General features: G+C 40.6%; 1 protein-coding gene across 2 annotated transcripts in view; it reads right to left on the bottom strand.

Annotated features, from left to right (window-relative positions):
• Positions 1–5,005: 5,005 nt before the first annotated feature.
• LOC146326416 (teneurin-2-like) overlaps positions 5,006–22,388 on the bottom strand; it is a 110,129-nt gene continuing 92,746 nt past the window's right edge. The window contains exons 3-4 of one of the 2 annotated variants that reach the window (XM_084718677.1): positions 7,006–7,050; positions 5,006–5,619 (exon numbers count right to left, since the gene is read on the bottom strand). In XM_084718677.1, coding sequence (XP_084574803.1) covers positions 5,264–5,619; positions 7,006–7,050 — 401 coding nt within the window. In that variant the 3' untranslated portion in view covers positions 5,006–5,263. The remainder of the gene's footprint in view (positions 5,620–7,005; positions 7,051–22,388) is intronic. The other variant, XM_084718678.1, reaches the window with a different exon arrangement.

Here is a 22,388-nt window from a genome sequence, read left to right as displayed (position 1 = left end):
GTGAGCAAACAGAAACAGAAAGTGAAAGTCTCTCTTGTTCCCCTCCATGGTTGAGGGGTAAGTTAGGTGAAGCAGAATAAGGTAGGGGGCAATTCATATCGGCCGGGAAACAGCTTTTGACAAATCTGTTGTCTTTGCCACAGCGGCAGGACACAGTTTGGCCTCATGCCCCTCAAAATATTATATGCCCTGCAGCCACAGTGGCCTTGATGTCCCGTCCGCACTGTCCCAGCTGATTTTCCCATTTTCCCCTCTGCCTCTTTCTTGTCAAAACAGTTTTAGACACCAGTGTCTTTTGTTGCGATTTTGCTACAATCGATTCCAATCAATCGATTAAACAGGGAGCTGCAACAAAATCTCATTTTGCAACCTTGTTGTAAATGATGAATAAATCACCTTCTACCTTGTGCCTTGATTGTGCGACATCAAGTGAAACCACTTTACGGCTCTGAGTGAAACACTGCACGCATAAGGAGTGGTGGGTTATATTTTGATTCTGGTACGAACAACTGGATAACCAGGCTATTAAAGTTTGAGGGAGAGTGCTTAGACAAGCACAATAAAAGAGCATGTGAATATGGACAAAAGTGTTAAACTTTCCACTGTTCTGTGGTTTACACTGCTGACTGGTGTCTCTGTTAACAGTAAAAAAAATAGCTAGATCTGCATTATATCTCAAAACAACTAATACGTTTTAAAAAGTCACCCTAAACTCTTTAGTTAAATTCATTATGTCTATGGATCGTTGTTTTATTTGAAATCCTTGCTGTCCTGGCATTTGACCTTTGTGTCCTCAAAAAATAACAACAATAGGTCAAATAGTTTGCCCCAGAAATTCTGAAATTCCACTTTGAAATGGTAAGAGGTTTAAAGATTCAAAGCTAACTTTTTAGTGAAACTATCAAAATAACCAAATTTCTAAAATCAAGATATGTGAAGACAGTTGAATGTGACAACGGCACAAACATCCACTCAAAATATTAATCAGATTAAAAAATTAAAATATTCCCAAATCTACTTTCTTTCTTTAATTATCTTACTGTTCATATATAGAGATACTTATATTGATATAATTAAGTGATCTCTGCCATGATGCACTGTTGCATATATGTTTGCAAGAGCTTGTGTCTTATTTCAAATGTTAAAACTATACGTGTGCATATGTAACTATCACAGAAAAAAGGTCTAATCCAGCAGGAAATATATGTGTATATATATATATATACACATGTGTGTGTTCCTCAGTGATGGACAGTGGCAGACATGTTTACCACTATGGCTGGGTGCTTGTTCTAATGGCGGTCTATAATTCAAATCAGAGACCGTCATACACTGTACAGATTTTAAAGCCCCCTGAGGCAAATTGTGATTTGTGATATTAGCTACATAAAGCCTGCCTCTATATATCTTTATCCACCTCTCCCTCTGTCGGATGCACGTACAGATACACACTCTGTCATGCATGCAACCATACATTAGCACACATATATATGCAAGCAGGATTTTCTATGCAGGAGTTCTACTTACAAAGTCATGTAGTTGTTTTCAAAGTTCTCTAAACCTGTTGTGTTAGTTCTAGTTGTTTACATCGGACGCATATATGGTGCTAATTGTGTTGAGACTAGCAAAGGAACCAGGAAGCATGACTGACGACTGCTATCTATCTGAAGGATCACACTCTTTAATTTGTTATCGACTCGGGTTCTGTTTTGTTTGTTTTCCAGACATTTTCAACTCCTCCAGTATCAAACATTTAAAAATAGTACATGTAGTTAGGCAACCTGAAACATGGGGAGAAATTCTTCTGAATTTCGTTTTTCATTTGTGGTTCATTAATTATTATTAATAAACAGGAAATTGAGTAATAAAGATAAAAGACACGAGGCAAAAGGAAGCTGTGGATTTATCCATCCTCAGTCAGTTGCTCTGCTGACAAAAAAATCGAGCTTCTACACACACACACACACACACACACACACACACACACACACACACACACACACACAAACACAAATAGTACTTTCCCTGAGATTTGTGATATCTGTCATCATTTCTCTGGGCTTTCTATTTTGGTAGTGAAATCTGCGATAGGGCATGCGCGCACATTCATCCACGTGTACGCTCCTGCCCTGAAGGGGAACCCTACACCCTTAAACTGACACCTGTCAGTCACGCCGGCGAGCTGTACTGACAGGAGCATAACGAAGGATGGTGAGAGGCGCAGCGTGAGCGGAGAGAAGACAGAGGAAGAGGCTTGAAAGATGAAGAAGAAAGGTGGGAGAGGAGGGAGATGAAGAGGAGGAGGAGAAGCAAGTGGAGGTGAGACTTCTGAAGCTTGTTAGAGACGCTGCGAGATGAGAGTGGTGCAGCGTGCTGTTTGGTGTTTTAGCACGTCACCGTCTTTTTGATTTGTTAGCATGTGTTTATGATGTTGTTTCTCTGTCTGCCTCTGTCAATCTCTATTATTAGACCCTCAGATCCTCCTCCTGCTGTTTTGACACTCCCGTTGCTCCTGTTTCACACTTCCACACACACACAAACGCAGGATTCAGGCTCACACACACTCTCACACCCGTAGACAGACAAAATAGCATATAGGAAGACAATGACAGCCTCTGTAACATACACATGCGCACTCTTGCATATTCAGCACCCACACTGCTCGGGGCGCACACGCCGTTTAGGTCTGGTGGGAGTGAAATCTCTCCTCTGGGTGCTTTGAGGTGTGACGTGCCTCCAGTATCAGATGTTCTGTTTGGAGGGAGATGCGGGAACGAACAGCGAGACTTTCCTAATTCAGAGAAACTAAGTGACTAACGAATTGACTTGATCAGACACACGCACACACCTGGTCCTTTTATCAGGCTGCCGCGCTGCCTCTGATCTTTTCATGCTGGCAGAGACAGCGATGCACAAGTCTGATCTAAATCTCTGGTCTGTGAAACTATGAGACGAGCCTAAAGGTGCGAGCCAACGGTTCCCAACCCTGAAACGCTTCTATAGAAGGCGAACTTTTGATGTATTGCATTGAATTTAATTGACTTTGATTTGACACATGTTCTGCATAATCATCAATATTAATTTCTCTGAACTGACAAGTGAGTGTTTAAACCCTCCAGGAGCACAAAAATACCCATGAATAACACTTTTTCACAAAGTTTCTTTTTGGAAGCTGTAAAAAAACAACAACTTTTCATCTCCTCAACAATCAACACGCAGTGACATCATACTGCAGGCAAATGATTATCACAATATAGTGCTGGATTAAGAAGCTAATTTTACAAGGTCTGGAAATGCCGGCGACAGAGTGCTCAATGGCGTTCTCCTGGCCCAGAGACAGACAGAGTGAGAGCGGTGTCTGCGGCTGATATCTGCGGCTGCGAGATTAGCTTGGTAATTAACCACAAAGCAATTATCGGGTGATGGGATGAGAGCCGCGTCTCAGGGAAGGTGTTTCTTGACGTGTTTAATAGGTGTTGAGTAGTTTGATCAGTCGACAGAAGTTGTCTCTGATTCGGAGGCCCGCAGTCCAACAGAGGTTGATCCACAGCTGATATGCGCGGCTGCCGAGAATTCAATTAATTAGACTGTTGCTTTTCCTTCCATCCACTTTTCATTAACCTCCATTGACACCTCGGTGAAGCTCGCACGCACGTTTACGACTGCGTCAGGATTAACAAGGAAATGGGGAAGTTGGCAATAAACAAAGTTGCCAGAGGAGGTTCCCCGTGGGAACGTCACACTCACATTCACGTGGAGATTCAAAGAAAGGAAGCACTTGAAAAGTAAACTGCAGCTGCTCTCTGACTGTATCGCTGTGTCGGAACACAACAGTTTAAATGCTCCAGTGTTCTTGTCTCCAAAAAAAAAAAAAATCCAAAAGATTTTTTTTTTTTGAAGACTGACAGACCAGTGGTGAGATCTCAGCAGATAAGTGGTGTAAGAGGATAGAGTTGGAGGGCTTTGGCTAAGTGCTATTGATGAAAATAAGGATGGCTCTCTGGGGGGGGTCCAACCACTGTTCTTCAGATCAGAAACAGACTCAATCCATAAATCCGACTCGCTCGCAATTCATATAATGGCTGTCAGTTTGAGAGGTGTTCTAAAGATTTTAACAATATCGACAAATGTGTGTAAGATACTGTACATTCACACCCACGGTCCCTCTAAAGATTGACTATCATACTGTATCAGTCCCTCGCCTCCTCCCCAATTTGTTCTCCCTCCCTCATCAAGTCTGACTAACTGTCTCCCTCTCAAATCGATGCCCCTGGACTTTGATATACAAATACCCTTTTGACCACACAGGGTTTCCCCCAGCAAAGTTGCTAGGCCCAGTGGCAAGGATGTTTTGACACCAGTGGCCAAGTGCGTTTTTGATGGGGGTCCTACATGGGCCAGCGACAGACTGGATGGTACAGAGTTTTGTAAAGGTGTGTTTTCAACAACAGTTAAAGAATTAAATTGTGACCTTTTTGACTTGTAAAATAATTTTTTAAACTGACATACAACGTGTAATTCACAATAGAATTCAAACGGGATTAAATAAATATTTGAGCAAAGTGGTTTTTTTATAGTCTCTGTATGTTCCGCTCCCAGAACTTTTTGTAGCTTCTAACTGAATATCTGTGGCCTGATGTTTAGTTTCTTTCCTGCATCACTGTATATACTTTCATGTTCGCTTTCAGCTGAGAGGAGTCATGTTAATTTACTATTGATGAAATTCCCTGATTTTGCAGTTTCACAATAAGAGTGATTGGACAACAAAAGAATGAGGGACACTTACTGTGGAGAACGTATAAGAAATAAGTCGTTTATCCACCGTTTAGCTGCTTAACTGAAGATGAGTGGTCATTCACACCTTCAAGTGGGTGTAAACACTGCTGTATTGGGCTGACACACTGAGTCAAACCAAGTTAAGCCAAGCAGCACATGTGGATGGATGGAAAAGGGTCAAAAGAGTTGCAGAAGTTACCAGCAGAGGCGACAAGCTTTTATTGCCTCCGTTGAGAAGGGGCAAAAATAAGTGTGTCATCACTGCTGATTGAAACTGTGACTAACGTAGAATCATTTGACCTGTGAGTGAATGCTGATTCTACTGTTCCCAACTGAAGACAAGAACCAGATGTTAGTGGGTTTTTGGTCCAAGGTAAAACGGGCTATCAATGTTTCCAACCTGGCTGCTGTAACTGTTGTTTAAAAAGCATCTTAAAAATACATGCCCTGAAAATAAAATTCCCCAATGCTTAGTACCGGTGGGGGGTCAACTTAGGCCTAGTGAGCCAGCTGTTTGCAACACACTGGGGGAAAAGTCCTTGGTCCTACCTGACTCGTCATCAGACTTGTTTTCATTTTCTGAGTCGGTGAGGGTGAGGGCCGAGTTCTCGCGACTGGACACTCCTGAGCTGCGGCGGGATTTTATCCTCCCTTGTCCGGCCCACAGCTGGATGGCTCGCTCTGGAGACAGCGGCCCCTCGGGGTCCGAGTCGGCGTCAGAGCCGGCGCTGAGGGAGTACCCCCTCTGGAGGAGGCCCAGGTCGGGACAGTAGGGAACGGCAGCGGGGTGCGGAGGGGGAGTCGGCTCGCATACTCCCAGCTCGGCCAGGGTGAAGTTACCCCCTGCGAGGGAAAAAGTGAAGTTACACAGCGTTGGAAAGTGAAAGCAGTAAATGGAGACACTCACACAAACAAATGGTTGCACTAGCAGACGCGCACGCACATCTAGCAAACAAACCCACAATCACACGCAGAGAAGCACACTAATTATGAAACTATGGAGGCGGAGGCTGAAAATTGGTCTTTGTTGTGGCAGGCAGGAGGGGGAGAGATGACGCAGCATGAATCAGGCACAAACTACAAACTAGCTGCTGGAAGGAATATGTACTGGCCTGCAGGCCTGTTAAGGCTGGCTTAGAAGGCCTGCCTCCCTCGCTTTACTGCTCCACATTGGCATTCATGAGATGTTGATGTGAGATCAAAGAGCTGTTCACTTGAGACCTCTCAGACTGTAGTGGAGCTGCTTTTCTGCCTTCTGGGTTTGATCATCTCCCCACCTAGTTGCCATCGCACTCTGGACCCCGGGCTCAGTGAGTATGCTGCAGTCTGCTGCAGTACCGGCCCCGCTGCCTAACACTCTCCCCCTCAAGACAAACCATCTCGTCACGTCCAAAATAAATATATAAAATTATCCAAATTAAAGCACATCAAAGGAGATCAATAAACAGTGCTGCAGCCCAATTAAATCCAAGCTGAGGAAAAAGCAATTAAGGAAAAAGGCATGCTCAACCAATTTATTCTCTATACTAATTAAAAGAGTATTGTGGATGCAATCGCTCACCATCAGCTGTTGGGGTAAAGGGATCGGGGGAAAAACAGTTGTGATTCACTTCATTAGCAGTTTGGGAGGGAGGGGAAAGGAAGAGGCGAGTGAAGAGAGGTTGGCATTGTGGCGGCGCACTGTATGAATCAATGCGCCGGGAATCGCACAGCTGTGTGACTGGGTTAACTGTGACTCATCAGGCGTACGGACGCAATCAGAGAGAGAGGAATTAAACAGATGAAAATCGTCTGCTCGATCTTCACGGCTCCTCTTCACAGCCTCGCGGAAACTCGAGAGTTGCGCTGAAAGTAATGAGGAGAGGGGAGGGCCTGGAAGGAAACTTACCCAGGGAGAAGTGGTGAAAGGCTCTATACTTCTACTCAGAAGAACAGATGGACTGGACTACACAGCAGAGGCAAGCAAGGAACTCCACAGGTGGTTCTAGGCTACAGCTTGCCAGGCATCCAACCAGCTACGAAGGTACCCAAGCGCTACAAGACTATAGGGAATATTACCATTCCTTGTCTTCTTCGCTTCTTTGTCTTTGCCTCCCACTTGTCATAAGAGATGACAAAAGGAACCTTCTTTACAATACATAGCACTAGGGACTTCATAATCTGTTGGTAATTTACACTACAGTACTACAGTGTATGTGCAGGATCTAAGTCTACTTGTTGAAGCCATACCTGAGAGGAGATATCGTAGGAGGACGGGGGAGAACTCCAGGAGGCCTGAGAGAGCAGAGAACATGTGTTCTTTAACATCAGTCAGCAAATCATCCTGAACTGAACTGCTCGTAAGAAAAGTGCCACAATCACAGTCAGGATTAGTCTTTATGCAAATCATCCCATCCAACCACAGTGACAATAATTGGGCCACAAACACATCTTCTAGTCTAAACAAACGCTACGTGGAAGCGGTCGCACAACATCAAAGTGTGCGTGCGTGCATGCCTGTGTGTGTGTGTGTGTGTGTGTGTGTGCACTGTGTCACACATCTAATGTTACATCCCACAGGCCACCGCTTGGTACAATTAACATCCCATAACCAGTGATTACACATGCAAAATCCAATCACTCCTTATCACCATCAGCGGTAGACACAGCCCGATGCCGTAGCAATCTACATGTGCTCAAAGAAAGATGGATTGGTGCAATGGCTTGAAGCAGACATGAAAATCTATCTCAGTTATTCCATAAATAGAAAACCAATCGCATGTTTGTTACATGATATTATGACAGATGTGGGGCCAAATGTGGCACCGCATCCCAATCAGATCAATGCCTTTTTCTTAGCGCGACACTGCCGCTGTCATTGTTGTCCTTATAATGCACATTAATGTGTGTTTTGAATCTTGAGCAGCTGCCTTTGGCTGCTCACATCTGTTCATTGTGCGCGTGTTGACATGTACATTTGTCTGTCAGTTCATCCAGTATGAATGTGTTGTATATCTGAACTGCGCTATAGGGCGAACGCAGCACGATCCAGAATGCTTCCCTGATTGTTTCTCACAGATGAGGGGGGAAAAGAGCGAAGTACAGAGCGGAGGGAAGGAAGGAAGGAAGCAAGAAACAAAACAGATTTGAAAAGAAACACACGTGATAATGTGTGTGGCAGGAGAGAAGAAGAGGATTACAGCATACGAGACGTACATGAAGGGCCTAAATCAGAACATGCTGAGTCAAATTCAAATGAAAATAGGGCTATATTGAGTGAAATAGGATTAACAAGAAAGAAAAAAAAATGCACACCACAACCCAGAGCTGCTAAAAAGTGGGTTAACAATGTGTGTGTGCAGACAGCTGCAGTAGACTGTGCTATAGGATGAAAGCAGCATGATCTAAAATGCCTCCCAGAATACATTTCACTAATAGAGCGAAGGGCAGAGTGAAACACAGAGTAAAAACTGTGTGAAATGTGTGCAAGTATGTGAGAGAAGGAAGAGCGAATAGGGGGTTACTGAGTTATTATGTTTGACAGTGTACATGATAAAATGAAAGGCTGTTTTTCAGGAAACAGAACACAAGCTGTACAAAATAGGAGTCCGTCAGAATAAGCTGCATCAAATTCAAATGAAATGGGGCTTTATTAAGTGAAACTGGAATAATAAGAAAAAGCAGAACACAAGCAAAACTAATAAGTGGGGTAAAGCAACTTTTAGACTGACATTACTTTGAAATTCTGGTAAAAAAAAAAAAAAAAAAAAGTTGATCCTGCCTGGATTTTTACTGCAAATTAAAGCTGGGGTGGGCAGTTGTTTTTTTTTTTTTTTTTACATCATTGGCAAAATTTCCATAATAACCTTTAAGCATAATGTCATTCAAGTGGTCGGACAGAAAACTAGACTTCTGCTCTTTCTCTTAGCCGGTGACAGCAGACTTTGGCCAATTACAGGTTGGTAAGGTAGTAGATTGTTGAGTCTCATTCCTAAAACGTAAAACTCAACAATCAACCATCCTGGAGCCGCCAATGTAAAGCGCCAATAATGTGACGACGCTCGACAATCAATCATCTCACCGCACCTTTAAGATGCCGCTTTGTCCGGTCACACATGTCTAAGCACACGTCTCTATGAATAGGATTAATTTGTAACTTGAACATTTCCTCTTCATCATCATGAGGAAAGCCAGTGGGTGATATGAGGGAGGACGAGCAGCAATGCCATCACCCTTGTTAGCGAAGTGACCAAAACGGCTCGGCTCTGAAATATCAGACGTCAAATCCGTGGCGCTGTCTGTGGTGCTGAAGTAGCACTTTTCAATCTATAATATAGAACCAAAAAAAGTCTTTCATGAGTTGATTACCTGGTCGTGTGTGAATAAAACATTCATCCCTCCTGTTAAAAATTTATAAATTACCTGCTGAGGAAAGGTGAAAATGATGCCACCATGATAACCTTCCAGCACAGTCAAATGCTTCTTTTTTTTGATATTATAAATCGCTGTGCAGTGTTTTGCAGTCTGATAAGTCTTCAAACTTGTGGACTCAGGAGCAACACGCCCCTACCAATGCAGCCCCTGTCCATTATCCATCCATCCATTATATATAACCACTTATCGTCTGGAGCGTTCGTTTTCAAATAGGGGTCGGGGACACTCTGCCAGGGGGGTCTGTGAAAAGTTTTCAGATCGATTCATTTAAACTATGATGATATATAAAAACATAGCTTTATTTTTAAATCTAAAAAGGTTACATTATAATCTAACAATGTATAACTCTTAATAAATATATACAACATATCTTTCTAATACATTTCCTTGTGTTGTTCTTTCTTTTATATCTGGTATATCAACCTGTGGGTGTTGGGTGGCTCTCCAGCTCTTTTCTAAGTCAAAATTAAAATAAACTGAAACAGTTTTTTCCCAGGAGGGAGGGACAGACATGGCAGTTTTGTATGATGGGATAAATCAGGCTGTTAGTAACAGAGAGAGGACTGATCTTTGTGTGATGGTCTTTGAGGCGGTACAAAGCACAATAGGATCAAACAGTGAGCTACAATTACCAGCTGAGGAGAAGCAAAAGTTATGCAGAAATGAGAATATTTCTGATCCAATAAATGTGTATTTCATACCAGCAGCAGTAAAAAAAAAATCAGTTCAGAAAAAAGTCAGTTAATTTGAAAATACATCATTTCAAAGGAAGTTGAGTTGTGGGTCCATTTTATTTGATAAATAGCATTATTATTTATGTTTGGCCTCACATTTTGCAAAAGTGGCTCTTGTAAGACGTCTTTGAGAAAAAAAAAAAAAAAAAAAAGAGAACCTCTGCTTTGCAGGGTCACGGGGGGCCGGAGCCGATCCCACCTGATACCGGCCGAGAGGTGAGAAACACGCTGGACAGGTCGCCTGTTTATTACAGGGCTGATAGAGAGAAACAACCATTTACGCTTACATTCACACCTACAGCCAATTTAGAGCCACCAATTAAACTCAGTGGTGGACAGTAATGAAGTATTAATAGAGCATTTGCTTTTTGGAAACTCACAGAAGGAAACCAATCACAGTACCCGCTCTCAACTGGGACTGATGTAAAAGCAGAAATACGTCATCCAGGCATAACAATAGCAAACACGATCTCCCTCTTTCATTCAAACAAAACTCAATGATGGCAGAGAAAGAAAAAAAATTAAATCTCAAGATGTTATTATAATTAGAAAAAGAAATAATTCCAGATAGGTTTTTAATGTTGGATTGTTTTTATCATGGTGAAAAATACCACATAATTAATGTATATACTGCTCCTGAAGGCAGAAAGAAATCTCAGTCAGTCAGGTCGGCTTCAATCTAATTTTATGCTGTGATTTTAATACAGTTACATCAGAAAATGACAATAACTGTCCTTTTTGTTTTTGATTGCATTTCCATGCTGAAGTTTTTACAGGTGTTTCTATAGGCTTTGTGTAGCAGAGTGGTTCTACAAGCAAGTCAGTGCATCATTATGTGGTTTCAGAGAGTTACAAGGTTCTGTAAATGCATCATGAAAACAATACAGCATGTACTGATATTAGAAAAAGTGTTTTGTCATACTAAATGTAATTTGCACTTTTGAATCGTTAAGTATTTTTAAAAGCAAGTAATCTAGTACTTTAACTCGAGTAAAATTTTGACTGAGCAACTTTTACTTGTAGTTGAGTAATATTTGACCAGGAGTATTTATACTTTGACTCAAGTACTGGGGTTGAGTACTTTGTCCACCACTGATTAAACTAACCTTCATGTGAACTATGGGAGGAAGGCGGAGCATCCGGAGGAAACCCACGCAGACACACAGAGAACGGGCAAATTCATCCCACAGCAAAAAAACCACAGGCCACACAACGGATGTTACATATTTACAGAGATTTACAAAGAACCATGGTTTGTTTGAGACACTGCATGGCTGCAGCTGCAATTTCACTTGTTTCGTCTCCCAGCAGGGACTTCAGTTTCCTGCACCTAAGATACATCATCATTTGGAGTGTTCATGCGCCACACATTGTTTCTCAGGAAAATAAGTGACACGGGGGGAAAAAGAAGCATCTTGTTGGAACTCGAACACAATAGTGTGAGTGGGAATGGCATTTGCAGTGATCCATTAAACCACATGTACTTCCCTTGATAAAACTCATTATGGATGTGTGTGGGAGCGAATGTGCGCAATGTGTGCTGCGTGTGTGAGTATGAGTGTTTGTGAGTAGACAGCTTTGTGGGATAGAGGGGCCTATCATTAAAAAATCATTTGTGCTTGTTAGCAGTTTGACAGGCAAAGTATAGGCAGCAGGACTCTGCATTATGCTGGTTGACTTTCCCTCACCCCACCGTGTAATTCTGTAAAGGATGTAAAACAGGCAGAATGTGTGGGCTTCAGTGCCTGCAATTATGTTGCTTTTTCCAGATCCAATAGTTTACAGTGCAGGCCACCCTCGGACATGCCATTTTGAGCTTTGGAGGGAGCGCCAATTCAGAACAAGTTCTGATTTGTCCTGAAGTGCTGAACTAGTGAACTGATTTGCTCCTGGGTGGAGGATGCATCAAAATCAGGAAGCAAATGCAACTGTGCACGGTGGGCTCCTCAGCAATCCCCTGAAATAGCGGAAATTACTGTTAATAACAGTAAAAGCCTTATTTTCTTTGTCACCGCTAAGAAAATGCTAGAATTTTGTGACTAATAGCAACCAAAATGTGTCATTTCTTAATATTTTCCATTTTCATTTGCATCCACTTCAAAATTCATCTCCACTGCACTTTAGTATCCTGGAAAAAAATGAATTTCTCCTTTGTGTTTTCTTTTGTGTGAATTATGAAGCAATAAAATATATATATTCCTTCCTGATAACAGAGAGCTTAAGTGAAGAAATGTTTCAACAGATGCAGGGGGAAGAAACAGACAGGGGAAACAGTGAAAATGACAAAGTGGAGACAATATAGCTGTTAGGACCCAACTTTCAGGGGTCCCATATTCCTGCTCTCCTGGGATCAAATCCCAACTGGAGCTGCTCTCCTGTGTCTCCTGTAATCTGTCACGCTGTCGCTTCTCTCCTCCGAGTCGCTCAGTGCGAGACAAAATGCATTTTAAAAAATCATTGCTGCTCAGCGCGCTATTAAAAAATAAAGGAGAGCGAGACTGTAAAACCGAAGACAAGATGGGGGATATTACAGTTTTTTTAATTAGTTACACACATTCGTCAGTGTCAACTTCACTATCTCAAAACTCTCTGCACAGTTGTCTTCACACACATGCAAAATGGCACACAGCATGATCTTGTATCCAAAATGCTACAAATCTCCCAAAACGCTTAAATATATTGATACCTCTTTTTAATGCTAAACATTATTAGTATTATTAGTGTTTTTAACTTACTAACTCGAAGCACTTTTTCCAAAATACAAAAATTAACTGCATTAATCCTGTCCTCTGCTGACATCTCTCTAAATTCTTTGTTTTAATTCTTCATTATTATGCCTGGCGAAGATCATGCAATAGGGATGATTGCATGCGTGTGTGTGTGTGTGTGTGCGCCACTGTCTGCAGCCAATCTTTCATATGACTGGACTCATCATTCTGACAATTTTTTGTACACATTTATGACTGTATGCTGAAGCACCTCTCGTGGTTACAGCGATTCATAATTTTTGGAAAAACTATTTTAATGGCTGCTCTGTTTTCTACCGACTGCTGACTCCTCACTCCTCTTAACGAACTGGTAGGAGCTGCAAGTCTAAGCTTTCCTAGTCTGTTGCAGGCAATATTTTGGCCTTTCTCGCGGCTTAAAAACCGACATTCGGGAAATTAGAAAAGCTCTGCTTCATCTTAAACAGGAGCATTTGCAGATTAATTCTATACCTGATATGTTGTGATACACTAACTTTAGGCACAATACAAGTTGTACATGTGTGCCTGGCTGCCATATTGGAGTGTTTAAAGTAGAGATGCACAGATACGTCATTCTTTGTGTCTGTGTATCTGTATTCAGACACAGTAGAAGACCAGTAGTGGGCATGTTTTATACCAGAACTTATATTAAATCATGCAATGTTTTATTTTCTAACCTAATTTTCATTGACAATGCAATTACTGTGCCTACAAAGCGTAAACATAATTGGCATATAATTAATTTTGAAATATATGTTCATCCTCATACTGTGCTTTTCATCTCTCTCTCAGTTTTATGAACTCCCCTTTAACTGGGAGATATTTAAAAATCAGAATCTGAAAAAAAAAAAAAAACAGTTTTAGAATTCAAAATATTCTGTTTTGCATTTGAAATACAAACTCTACAGATAAACAATGTAAAAGCACCCTTCAATTGAATAATCTTGGTTCATTAAGTCGGTGATTGATTAAGGTAGATTGGACCTTTTTTTTAAACTATGCCGTGGTAATCACAGAGCTGACTGTTTCCGTTGCATTATTTGTGCTTTCCAGAATAGTGCTTTCCTGGTTCAAGGTCAACCAGTAAACAAATGAGAGATGCAGACTTAACAACAAAAAAATAAATAAACCGTAACTCCTTTAATTCTGAATTGATTTTCAGGAAATTTTGTTCGTTACAAACATGAAAAACTGAATATGATAGTGGTTACTCGCTGGAACTGAATTTTACTGGGGCTGATCTAATCAGCTCTGTGCTAAAACATTAACCCTCTGAACTTCCACTGGAACATGCAGGCTCTGGCCAATGAATAGGCAACATCAAGTGTAAATTATTTAGGATTTCAGCTTTTGTGAGTATCTCAAAGATTTAGATTTCTGTGTCTACTATATTGTAGTAAAGCTGCCTGGTTTCTTGTGTTGTTCTAATTGACTTACAACATTTAAATTGATAAGTCTGGACTTATTGTGTTAATGTTGTAACGTATTTATACATGCGGCACAGCAGCACAACTTCACTGTTTATTTAACTGAGTTTTTTAGTTTCCGTGCTTAAATGTGCACTGATATTATCTGCAGCAAAACAAAACCGAAAGCAGCCTCACTAATCATTAAATTGTTAAAGCGGGGGTGTCAAACTCAAAATTTAAAACACAGTCCAAATCGGGATAAACATTTATTGAACAGTCTAAAACTGACGTTTTATTCAGAAATATGAATTTGAACAGGACTCAAGGCCCGCGGGCGACGTGTGTGTGTGTTCAAGGAAACACTAAGACATCACAATACTACGCACGCTAAATAAATCACCTGGAAATCTCATGCTGCTCGACATAATTTAAAAGGTAATGCAACCCACGGGATGAGTACAGGTGCGGATGTAGGTTTCTAAATTGGAAAAAGTAATATGCTTGGGTGGGTGGCAGGTGGATGACTTATGTGGACATGCTGAATTGCATGAACTCTGAGCCCATCCACACATCACTAAGCATTACACTATGCATCTTAAAGAAAACTGAGACTTCACAAAATAACACTTCGCTAAAACCTTTGCATACATAATACTTTATTCAAAACTTCATTCAAATCTCCACTGATTGCATCTGGTATCATTGTAGTAGGTGCTTCACTGTCTGTCTACTGAGAGAACTTGTCTTTATTTGCTTTCTTACCTCTTCGCCTGTTTCTGTGCTGCTGTAACATGTGAATTTCCCACTGGGGATCAATAAAGTCTTATCTTGTCTTACCTTACTTGGCATACTGGTATATAAAAACTGTATGCATACTCAAAACTACTGTACTGTACAATAGAAAACTACCGGCGATACAGATATGGAGGAATAATAGAAAGCTCTCGGCTCATCGGAGACTACAGTACAGATGGTGTTCCTCTCTGTCGTCTCGTCTCCAAACACACGCGCACACGCACTCCTCTCACTCTCCCGGCCACTATTCATCCTCTATCAGACACTTATCTGTTCCTGCCCGCGTTTATGTAAATCGCCTCCTCGTCCAAAGTGTACCCCTCTTTGTATAGATAGTAATGAAATAAGAAAAAAACAAAAGAAATTAGTATGTACACATGCGAAATGGGCTGTGGATACAGTCCGGAGACAATTTGCTGCAGTCGGAGTGAGAAAATTCATGAATTCATGAATTTTGAAAGACGTGGTCATTGAATTCATTTTGTGTCAAAGCAATGAAAAATGATCCACAGTTTAGCTCACACAGGCTGCTGCTGTGCTACACTGTGCGAAGAGAACAGAAAAATGTACTTCCTCTTAAGTTGATAAGGGAAGGGAAAAAAAAATAGGAAGCAAAATAGAGAGTGAGGCAAGCCGATGACGAAAAAGGGGATCATAAGATGAGGTGGTGAGGAATGATGCAACCCTCGGTCATGGTAAACAGTCTCTGAAGGGAGAGAGACTGTGCGCAGACAGACACACAGACAGACAGACAGACAGACAGAGGAGCACTGCATACCTGAGCGATGAGAAAACAGAGAACTGGCTTCGACTTGAATACAATTTACACAAAAGTCAAGGTTCAAGGTCACTGTTGTTTGTGAGAGTGGGGATGGAGTTTGTGGGATTGTTGTGCACCTGTAATTACAGCACATACTATTATTACTCTCAGAAACACGCACACAAACACACGCCGCAGCAGCCGAGAATACTAATAAACATCTTCGCAAATCAGGGTTTCCATGGTGATGAGGTGAAGTAGTGTATAAAATGAAGGAAATGTTGCACGGGTGCATACGTACACACATCAGGGGTGAGGATGCTAATGACTGAAAGCTCTACAGGTGTTGATAGTGAGGTCACAATCTTTGGTTTTACATTTTACACACAAAAAAGTATCACTTGTAAGTAAAACTTCAGCTTATACCTCGATTACACATCCTGCCTGGCATCCCTGTGCTCATGCTGGATGATTCTGCAGCTCACAATTTACATCCAATGCTAACATTTAAAGCAGGAAATAATGGTCCTTGTATATCCAGATGGAAAAGAAGGTGTGGAGTTGGTTTTTCATGTAGAACATCTGACTTTCATGTGAGAGAGTGGAGTTTGCATCATCTCACAGGACTGCAGTTAATGCTGTAACGCAGTTTCCCTCAGCCCAGTGGAACGTTTTATTGCCTTTCAGCTCACTGTTTTGGTTTTACGGCCGCAGCTTTGCCGTTTTCTGTTCAGTCTCACAGAGCTCTCATCAACCTCGGCTCTTTCCAGTGAAAAAGCTCTCATGAAGCCACTCGAACCAAACAGCAAACAGACAAAGTTAGAGTCCAGCGGTTGAATGAAATGGATTATTTAGCAGCCAAAGATGTGGATATTTCTCTCAGGAAATAGCAGGGTTTGGTAGTTAAAGATCACATGTGATCGGGATTAAGTAATCAAATTACAAAAGAATAACTGGGCAGTTTATAGTTACATCATCAATGGTTGCTTGATTACATTTTTGATTGATCTTTGAAAATCATGAAACTTTTTTTGCTCCATTAACTCATGAAATGTGCGTCTGACAAGACGTATCTTAGACAAGAGTTCCACTTTGTGGTAGACCTGGCCTGAGAAAGAAAAACTGAAAATATTTTGAATTACTTAAAGGGAAAAAAAGCATGTGTTTTCTTTAGTATAAGGGCCTGATCACACACATGCTAAATAAGTGTTGTTCACCTCTGCAGGCGATGGCCACTCCCCTGCATTGTGTGAGCGAGCCTTATGCATTAAATTACTTTTGTTTTTGTTTAATGCAATGGATTAATCTTCTAATTACAAAAACTGCCATGTAATTTATATTCACTGACTGAATTTCAAAGTAACCTGACCCATCCCTCTCCAGCTTGTTGCAGCAGCTGGAGAAGGTTGTGCCTGCAGCTTGTCCTGACCACAAGCGGCCAAAATCAAACAAAAAAATGAATTAATGCAGCTTTAACTTTGTGTTTTATTTGCCTACCCTTAACTACATTGTTATTATGGTTAGCTATAAGATTCCCCTTACATTAATAATGATGCATTTCCATGCACAGATAGTCTGAAGAAAATATTTCAAAAATGTTGTTTTAAAAAACAAAAAACGTTGTCATTGAACATACTCTCGGGTTTTGCAGAATTCTCAACATGAGTGTTCTTGATAATATAAAGTGCCTGTATTTCTTATGATCAAAAAATACTTTTGGACAACAACAGCAGCAGCCGTCACAGCGATAACAGAAAGAATGTTTTTGTTTTTCCTGACGCCCAGATCTGCTCTCTAGTCAAAACCTTATTTGGAGTATTAAAGGGCTTTAGGGTATTACTGTAGAAGTCTTTCTCTTCTCTTTGGCTAAATATCCTATCTCAGTCATCACTCTCATGACCATCAGATAAAATGCCTCATCCCTCAAAAAGGAGATTATTCTTTGACTCTTATTTGCCCGGATTTAAAAATAAAGTGATTTGTAGCAGATGATAAAGTCAGGATTAAAATGCTTTATCTTGACATCTGGAAACTAAACATGTGGATTTTGCTCTAATAAGTAAACAAAGCTTTAGCGCACACACTCTGACTTCAAACACAGGCGCATTAATTTATCTTAATGGGCATGTCAGGCATCAAGGTACGGTTTGTCGCACTTGGAAACAATTAAACTGAAATAATCTTTTTATCAGATTTGAATATGGATGCAAATGTATTTATTGTTTCTTTTAACGGCTCAATTTCAGTCTGCTTTTCACCTTTTGTTGTCTCCCAAACTGCTCTCTGCCGTTAGAGAGTGAGTGGCAGTGGCTGAGATACGTTACAACATACCTTCCCTGTGTGACTGACGTGCCGTGACAGGATGACGGGGCCAACTGACAGTCAGCCTCCTGGGGTTTGGTGTTGATTATCAAAAATCCATTTCACACACACACACGTGCACACACACGTACATATCCCATAGCATGTGGCATGTCATTAACGCCACCATTAGCGGCACGGTAATGACCTAACAGATATGCTCAAATAGGAGTGTCATGGTCAAACACTTCCCACACCTCCCAGATGACATCCGTTCTTTTGGCTTCCGCCTGAGCCAGAGGGGCCCTTGCACCTCCTAATGAGGAGACCAAAATAGGTGTGACAAATGTCATCCATCCCTGGGCTACTTCTACTCCTGCCCAGAGGACAGCAGTCTGGGTTGGACAGGACATGACAGGACATGACATAACACCATGCACTCTGGAGGAGGTCTTGTCACTGAGAGGTGTAGTGCGAAGCAGTGAAACACCTCTCATCCATGAATAGGTGGCTAAAGTTGACTAGACGGGGACACATGCTGTCTCACTGTTGCTCATAACACTGCTCAACCTACGTCTGCTACGACACAAATTTTTGAAATTAGAGGTTTTTCGGGAATGTTGTAAAGTTAAAGGGAGAGTTCACCCCATACTCAAACATACATATTTTTCCTGAAGTGTCATTTCTCAATCTAGATTGCTTTGGTGTCTCTCTCCACTGTAACGGGACTAATGGCACTGGACATGTGGTGTTCAAAGTGCCAAAAACACACATTTAAAAATCCCAACAGCAACATCTCTCTCTGTGAGTAGCTTCATGTAGGAACTATTCTCTTTCTATGGTAGAATCTACCAGAACTACTTTCTTTCTTCTATATTCTTGAGTAATCAGGTCATGCTTTCTGGAGAAAAGAATTTCAAATGTTTTTTTTTTTTTGGCACTTTGAGTACTGCAAGCCCACTGCCTTCTACCTCCATTATATTCAAGAGAGGTCTACAGGTCAGAGGAAAAATATGTATTTCTGCATTTGAATTGTTCCTTTAATGTGGCATATACTGCCCAAGACACACTTCAAAAGGATTTTTAAAAAAAAATATAATTAATTTAATTGTCGTAGACTTCACAGGAGTCCTTTGGACATGAAATAGCACAAAGGTTTTACTAATGAGATTAATTAAGGTTCTGTCCTATTAAGGTCAAATACAGTCATGGTGCTGCTATTGTGCATGGTAGCTGACTGAAAAGGCTCTGCTACACCACACTACTATTTCATATCAATATGACTGCAATGAAAAAAAGGTCTATTAGTCTGGAGATGTGGACATGGGGTATAATGTATACATATGTATATATAGTCACATATGTACGGTACTTTATTGCTACTTTATTCTATCTAGTTTGTTTTATGCTGTTTTATTCTTATCATATTTATTGTTTTCATAGCATCAAGTAAAGAAGCTGCAAATGTAATCACTTGTGCAATGATTGTGTCTAGAAGTGAACCCAAGATTTGCAAAACTCTCGCACATGTGCACTTTGTTCAGTATAGAGCTCCGTGTCACTTCTTTAGACTTTGCTGAATTATTATTTTCAGATTTTTTTTAAATGATTTTCAGCTTTCAGTCACAGTTTGGTTAGGTTTAGGCACAAAAACTACTTGGTTAGGTTTATGTTTAAAATATTACAACGTTAGAAAGGCCTTCTGGCAGTCAGAAGGACACACAGTTGAGGCACGGAGAAATAATTAATCACAGCAGGGACTAGTACAAATCTTGCTTTTACAAATCTTGGGTTCCTTTCTAGACATAACCTTGTGCAATGACAGTAAATTCTATTCTATTCTATTTTATATGTGTTCACTGCTTAGAGGTAGCAATCAATAAATACACACACTGTACTATTGCAAATTGATTAGAATGACCATGCAGTATGTAGTTAGGTAAGATCAATAAGAGGCAACTGAACTGCTCAGCTATATACTGGTCTTCTGCAGTATTCATTCAGGAATACTTATATATTACATATATGAATATGGATGTGTTTTTAGTAATTAATGCGCTGATAGTGAAAATTCTGAATAAGATATCCATATACGTGCTTTAGGGAAATGAAGTGCGAAGGTGTTTAATCTGGTATTCACAAAGTATGTAGGTTATGGGGTTGTTGAACACAGTATAGGCATGTACACGCATTGTTTTTCTAGCCCATTAAAAGCCTCCATTTGGGCAGGAAAACTTCTGACTATGTTGTGACAAAAAGACACTGCAATAGACAGCGATGCACGCTGCTACACCCTTCCACCCGTGGAGCTGACAATGAAATACCTAAAGCCTAAAGCGACACACAGACTGTTTTCATTCATTTCACTCCCAGCAAATATGTCTAATAATTTAATTAATATGATAACAGTAAAACAAAATATAGTTCACAAAAAGGTCTTCAAACCATGGACAGAAAACACTCACTGAGTGGCTGGCAGGTTGCACAGAACACATCAAAATTCTGGTCAACAGTTTTAACTACCAATCTAACTCACTATGCAAGCCAGGTAAATTGCAGGTAACCATGGCAACAACACTTGTGCTTCACTGGGAAAATAGGTTTGGAAGTTTTTTTTTTTTTTAACAATACAAGTTATCTCTTTGCCAGAGGTAAGTTGTGTAAGCTGGACACATTCCCAAACGCAAATCTGGGGGTGGGGGGGGTTATCCAACAGCAGGTTGTATATTTAATTACGTTTTCTTGATCTCACAAATGTCTACCGTCTGCCTGGAAAAATGATACCAAGGAGAAGAGTAAAGTGGTGGCACAGTCAATGGAAATGTTGAATACTGTGCCATTGACAAGCCAACTGGAGGTGATGGCAAGTAGCTACAATAATCAATATGTTTATGTTTTTTTGTTTGTTTGTTTGTTTTATGATTTCAATGCATGTTAAATGAATGAACTGCTTTGCTTTGACAAGCTCATGGATGGATCGATACTGACTGTCCATGACCCGATTTCAATCTTGTAAGCTGTAAGTCTTGCCATGTTTTATGTTGTTTTACTGTTTATTTCTTAGGTAAACCTGTTTAACTCTGTGTTAGCATGCTGCCCAGCTAATGTGGCTTGAACGATGTTATACTAATGTTGTAATATTGACGGACAGTCAAGAGAAACGATGTGACTGATAAGACTCATTTTGAACCAACTTAGGAATGAGAGGAGTAGTTTGGATGCTGGAAGCCGTTGCTTTTTGAGAGAGTTATTACTGTGCAAACTGTGTTAGCTTTGTAATTACATGGAAGCCGCACAGGTCACCTCTGTGATCCTTGTCGACGGTTTATGTGTTTGTGTTGCTGCTGTATGTAAAGAGAGCATACAGTGAGGTGAGATCCACTGTTACAATAAGCATCACTGCACCAAATTACTTCATTCGTCATAATTTAAGTAATTTTCATAGCACAGACAGGATTTGTCAAACTTAAAACAAACAAAAGACTGGTGCTAATACTGCATACCACAGGTAGACTTATATAGAATTAGACAGGGCATTGCTTCTCAGACTTGCCAACAACTTTTCCCAGTGGCCACTCGTGGTGTTGCAGCGAAAAATTTCCCATCATCCAAAAAAGAGGGCCGAGTGGGAACTTCTGGGCGGGGGCAAGGGGACGAAACACTATTGTGCATTTTCAGTGAGCCGTATAACCAAGAAGTAAACCCTAAAGTCAGAAAACATTTTTGACTTATGCACCAGGCGAGCAATATATCTATGGTAACGTACTGTTGAGCCAATCTAAATAACCGCAGAGAAATTCTCTCACCGCGACAGCCCTAAACCTGCTACTGGCTAACAGGCAAAAAATGTCTGGACTCTTCCCTTAAGATGAGTACAAAGAATAATACTGTATATGAGAAGAATAAGTATGTTTTAGTGTAAGAGAAACTACTGTTTGTTCTGACATTCTTTGTTTCATTACCTATTTTTGTACATCATATATACCATGTCATCTGTTATCACTTACATGCCATTGTTGCAACTTGCCTACCATTTCTATTTTTTTTTTTTTCATCATTCGTAGTGTGTCTTCATCTGTATGGTAATCCTATAAGTGATTGAAGTTTATTCACACATGCGGCAACATCAGTCAGAGCACAAATCAGAAGCAGCATCAAAACATACACGTGCGTAAGAAACGTGGCATACATCCTTACACACAAACACCTCAAGACACACACACGCACATTTAAATTCTGTGGCTAGGGAACATGTTTAATTACAGCCTAGGAAGCAAGTGACTCGGCTGAGAAAGAAAAAAAAACACACTTGATAACACTGACATTTACAATCTGCCTCATTTATCAAAAGCTGCCAAAGCAGAGTCAAAGAGGGTCATTACATAGTAAACATAGATTAACTCAACTCTTACAAAACCCACACAATATTGTCTAATAAATGATTTTTAGTCTA

This window comes from Lutjanus erythropterus, chromosome 5 (assembly GCF_056507025.1).
Source record: "Lutjanus erythropterus isolate fLutEry1 chromosome 5, fLutEry1.hap2, whole genome shotgun sequence".
NCBI classification, from domain to species: domain Eukaryota; kingdom Metazoa; phylum Chordata; class Actinopteri; order Lutjaniformes; family Lutjanidae; genus Lutjanus; species Lutjanus erythropterus.
This window is presented reverse-complemented; position numbering and strand designations above follow the sequence as displayed.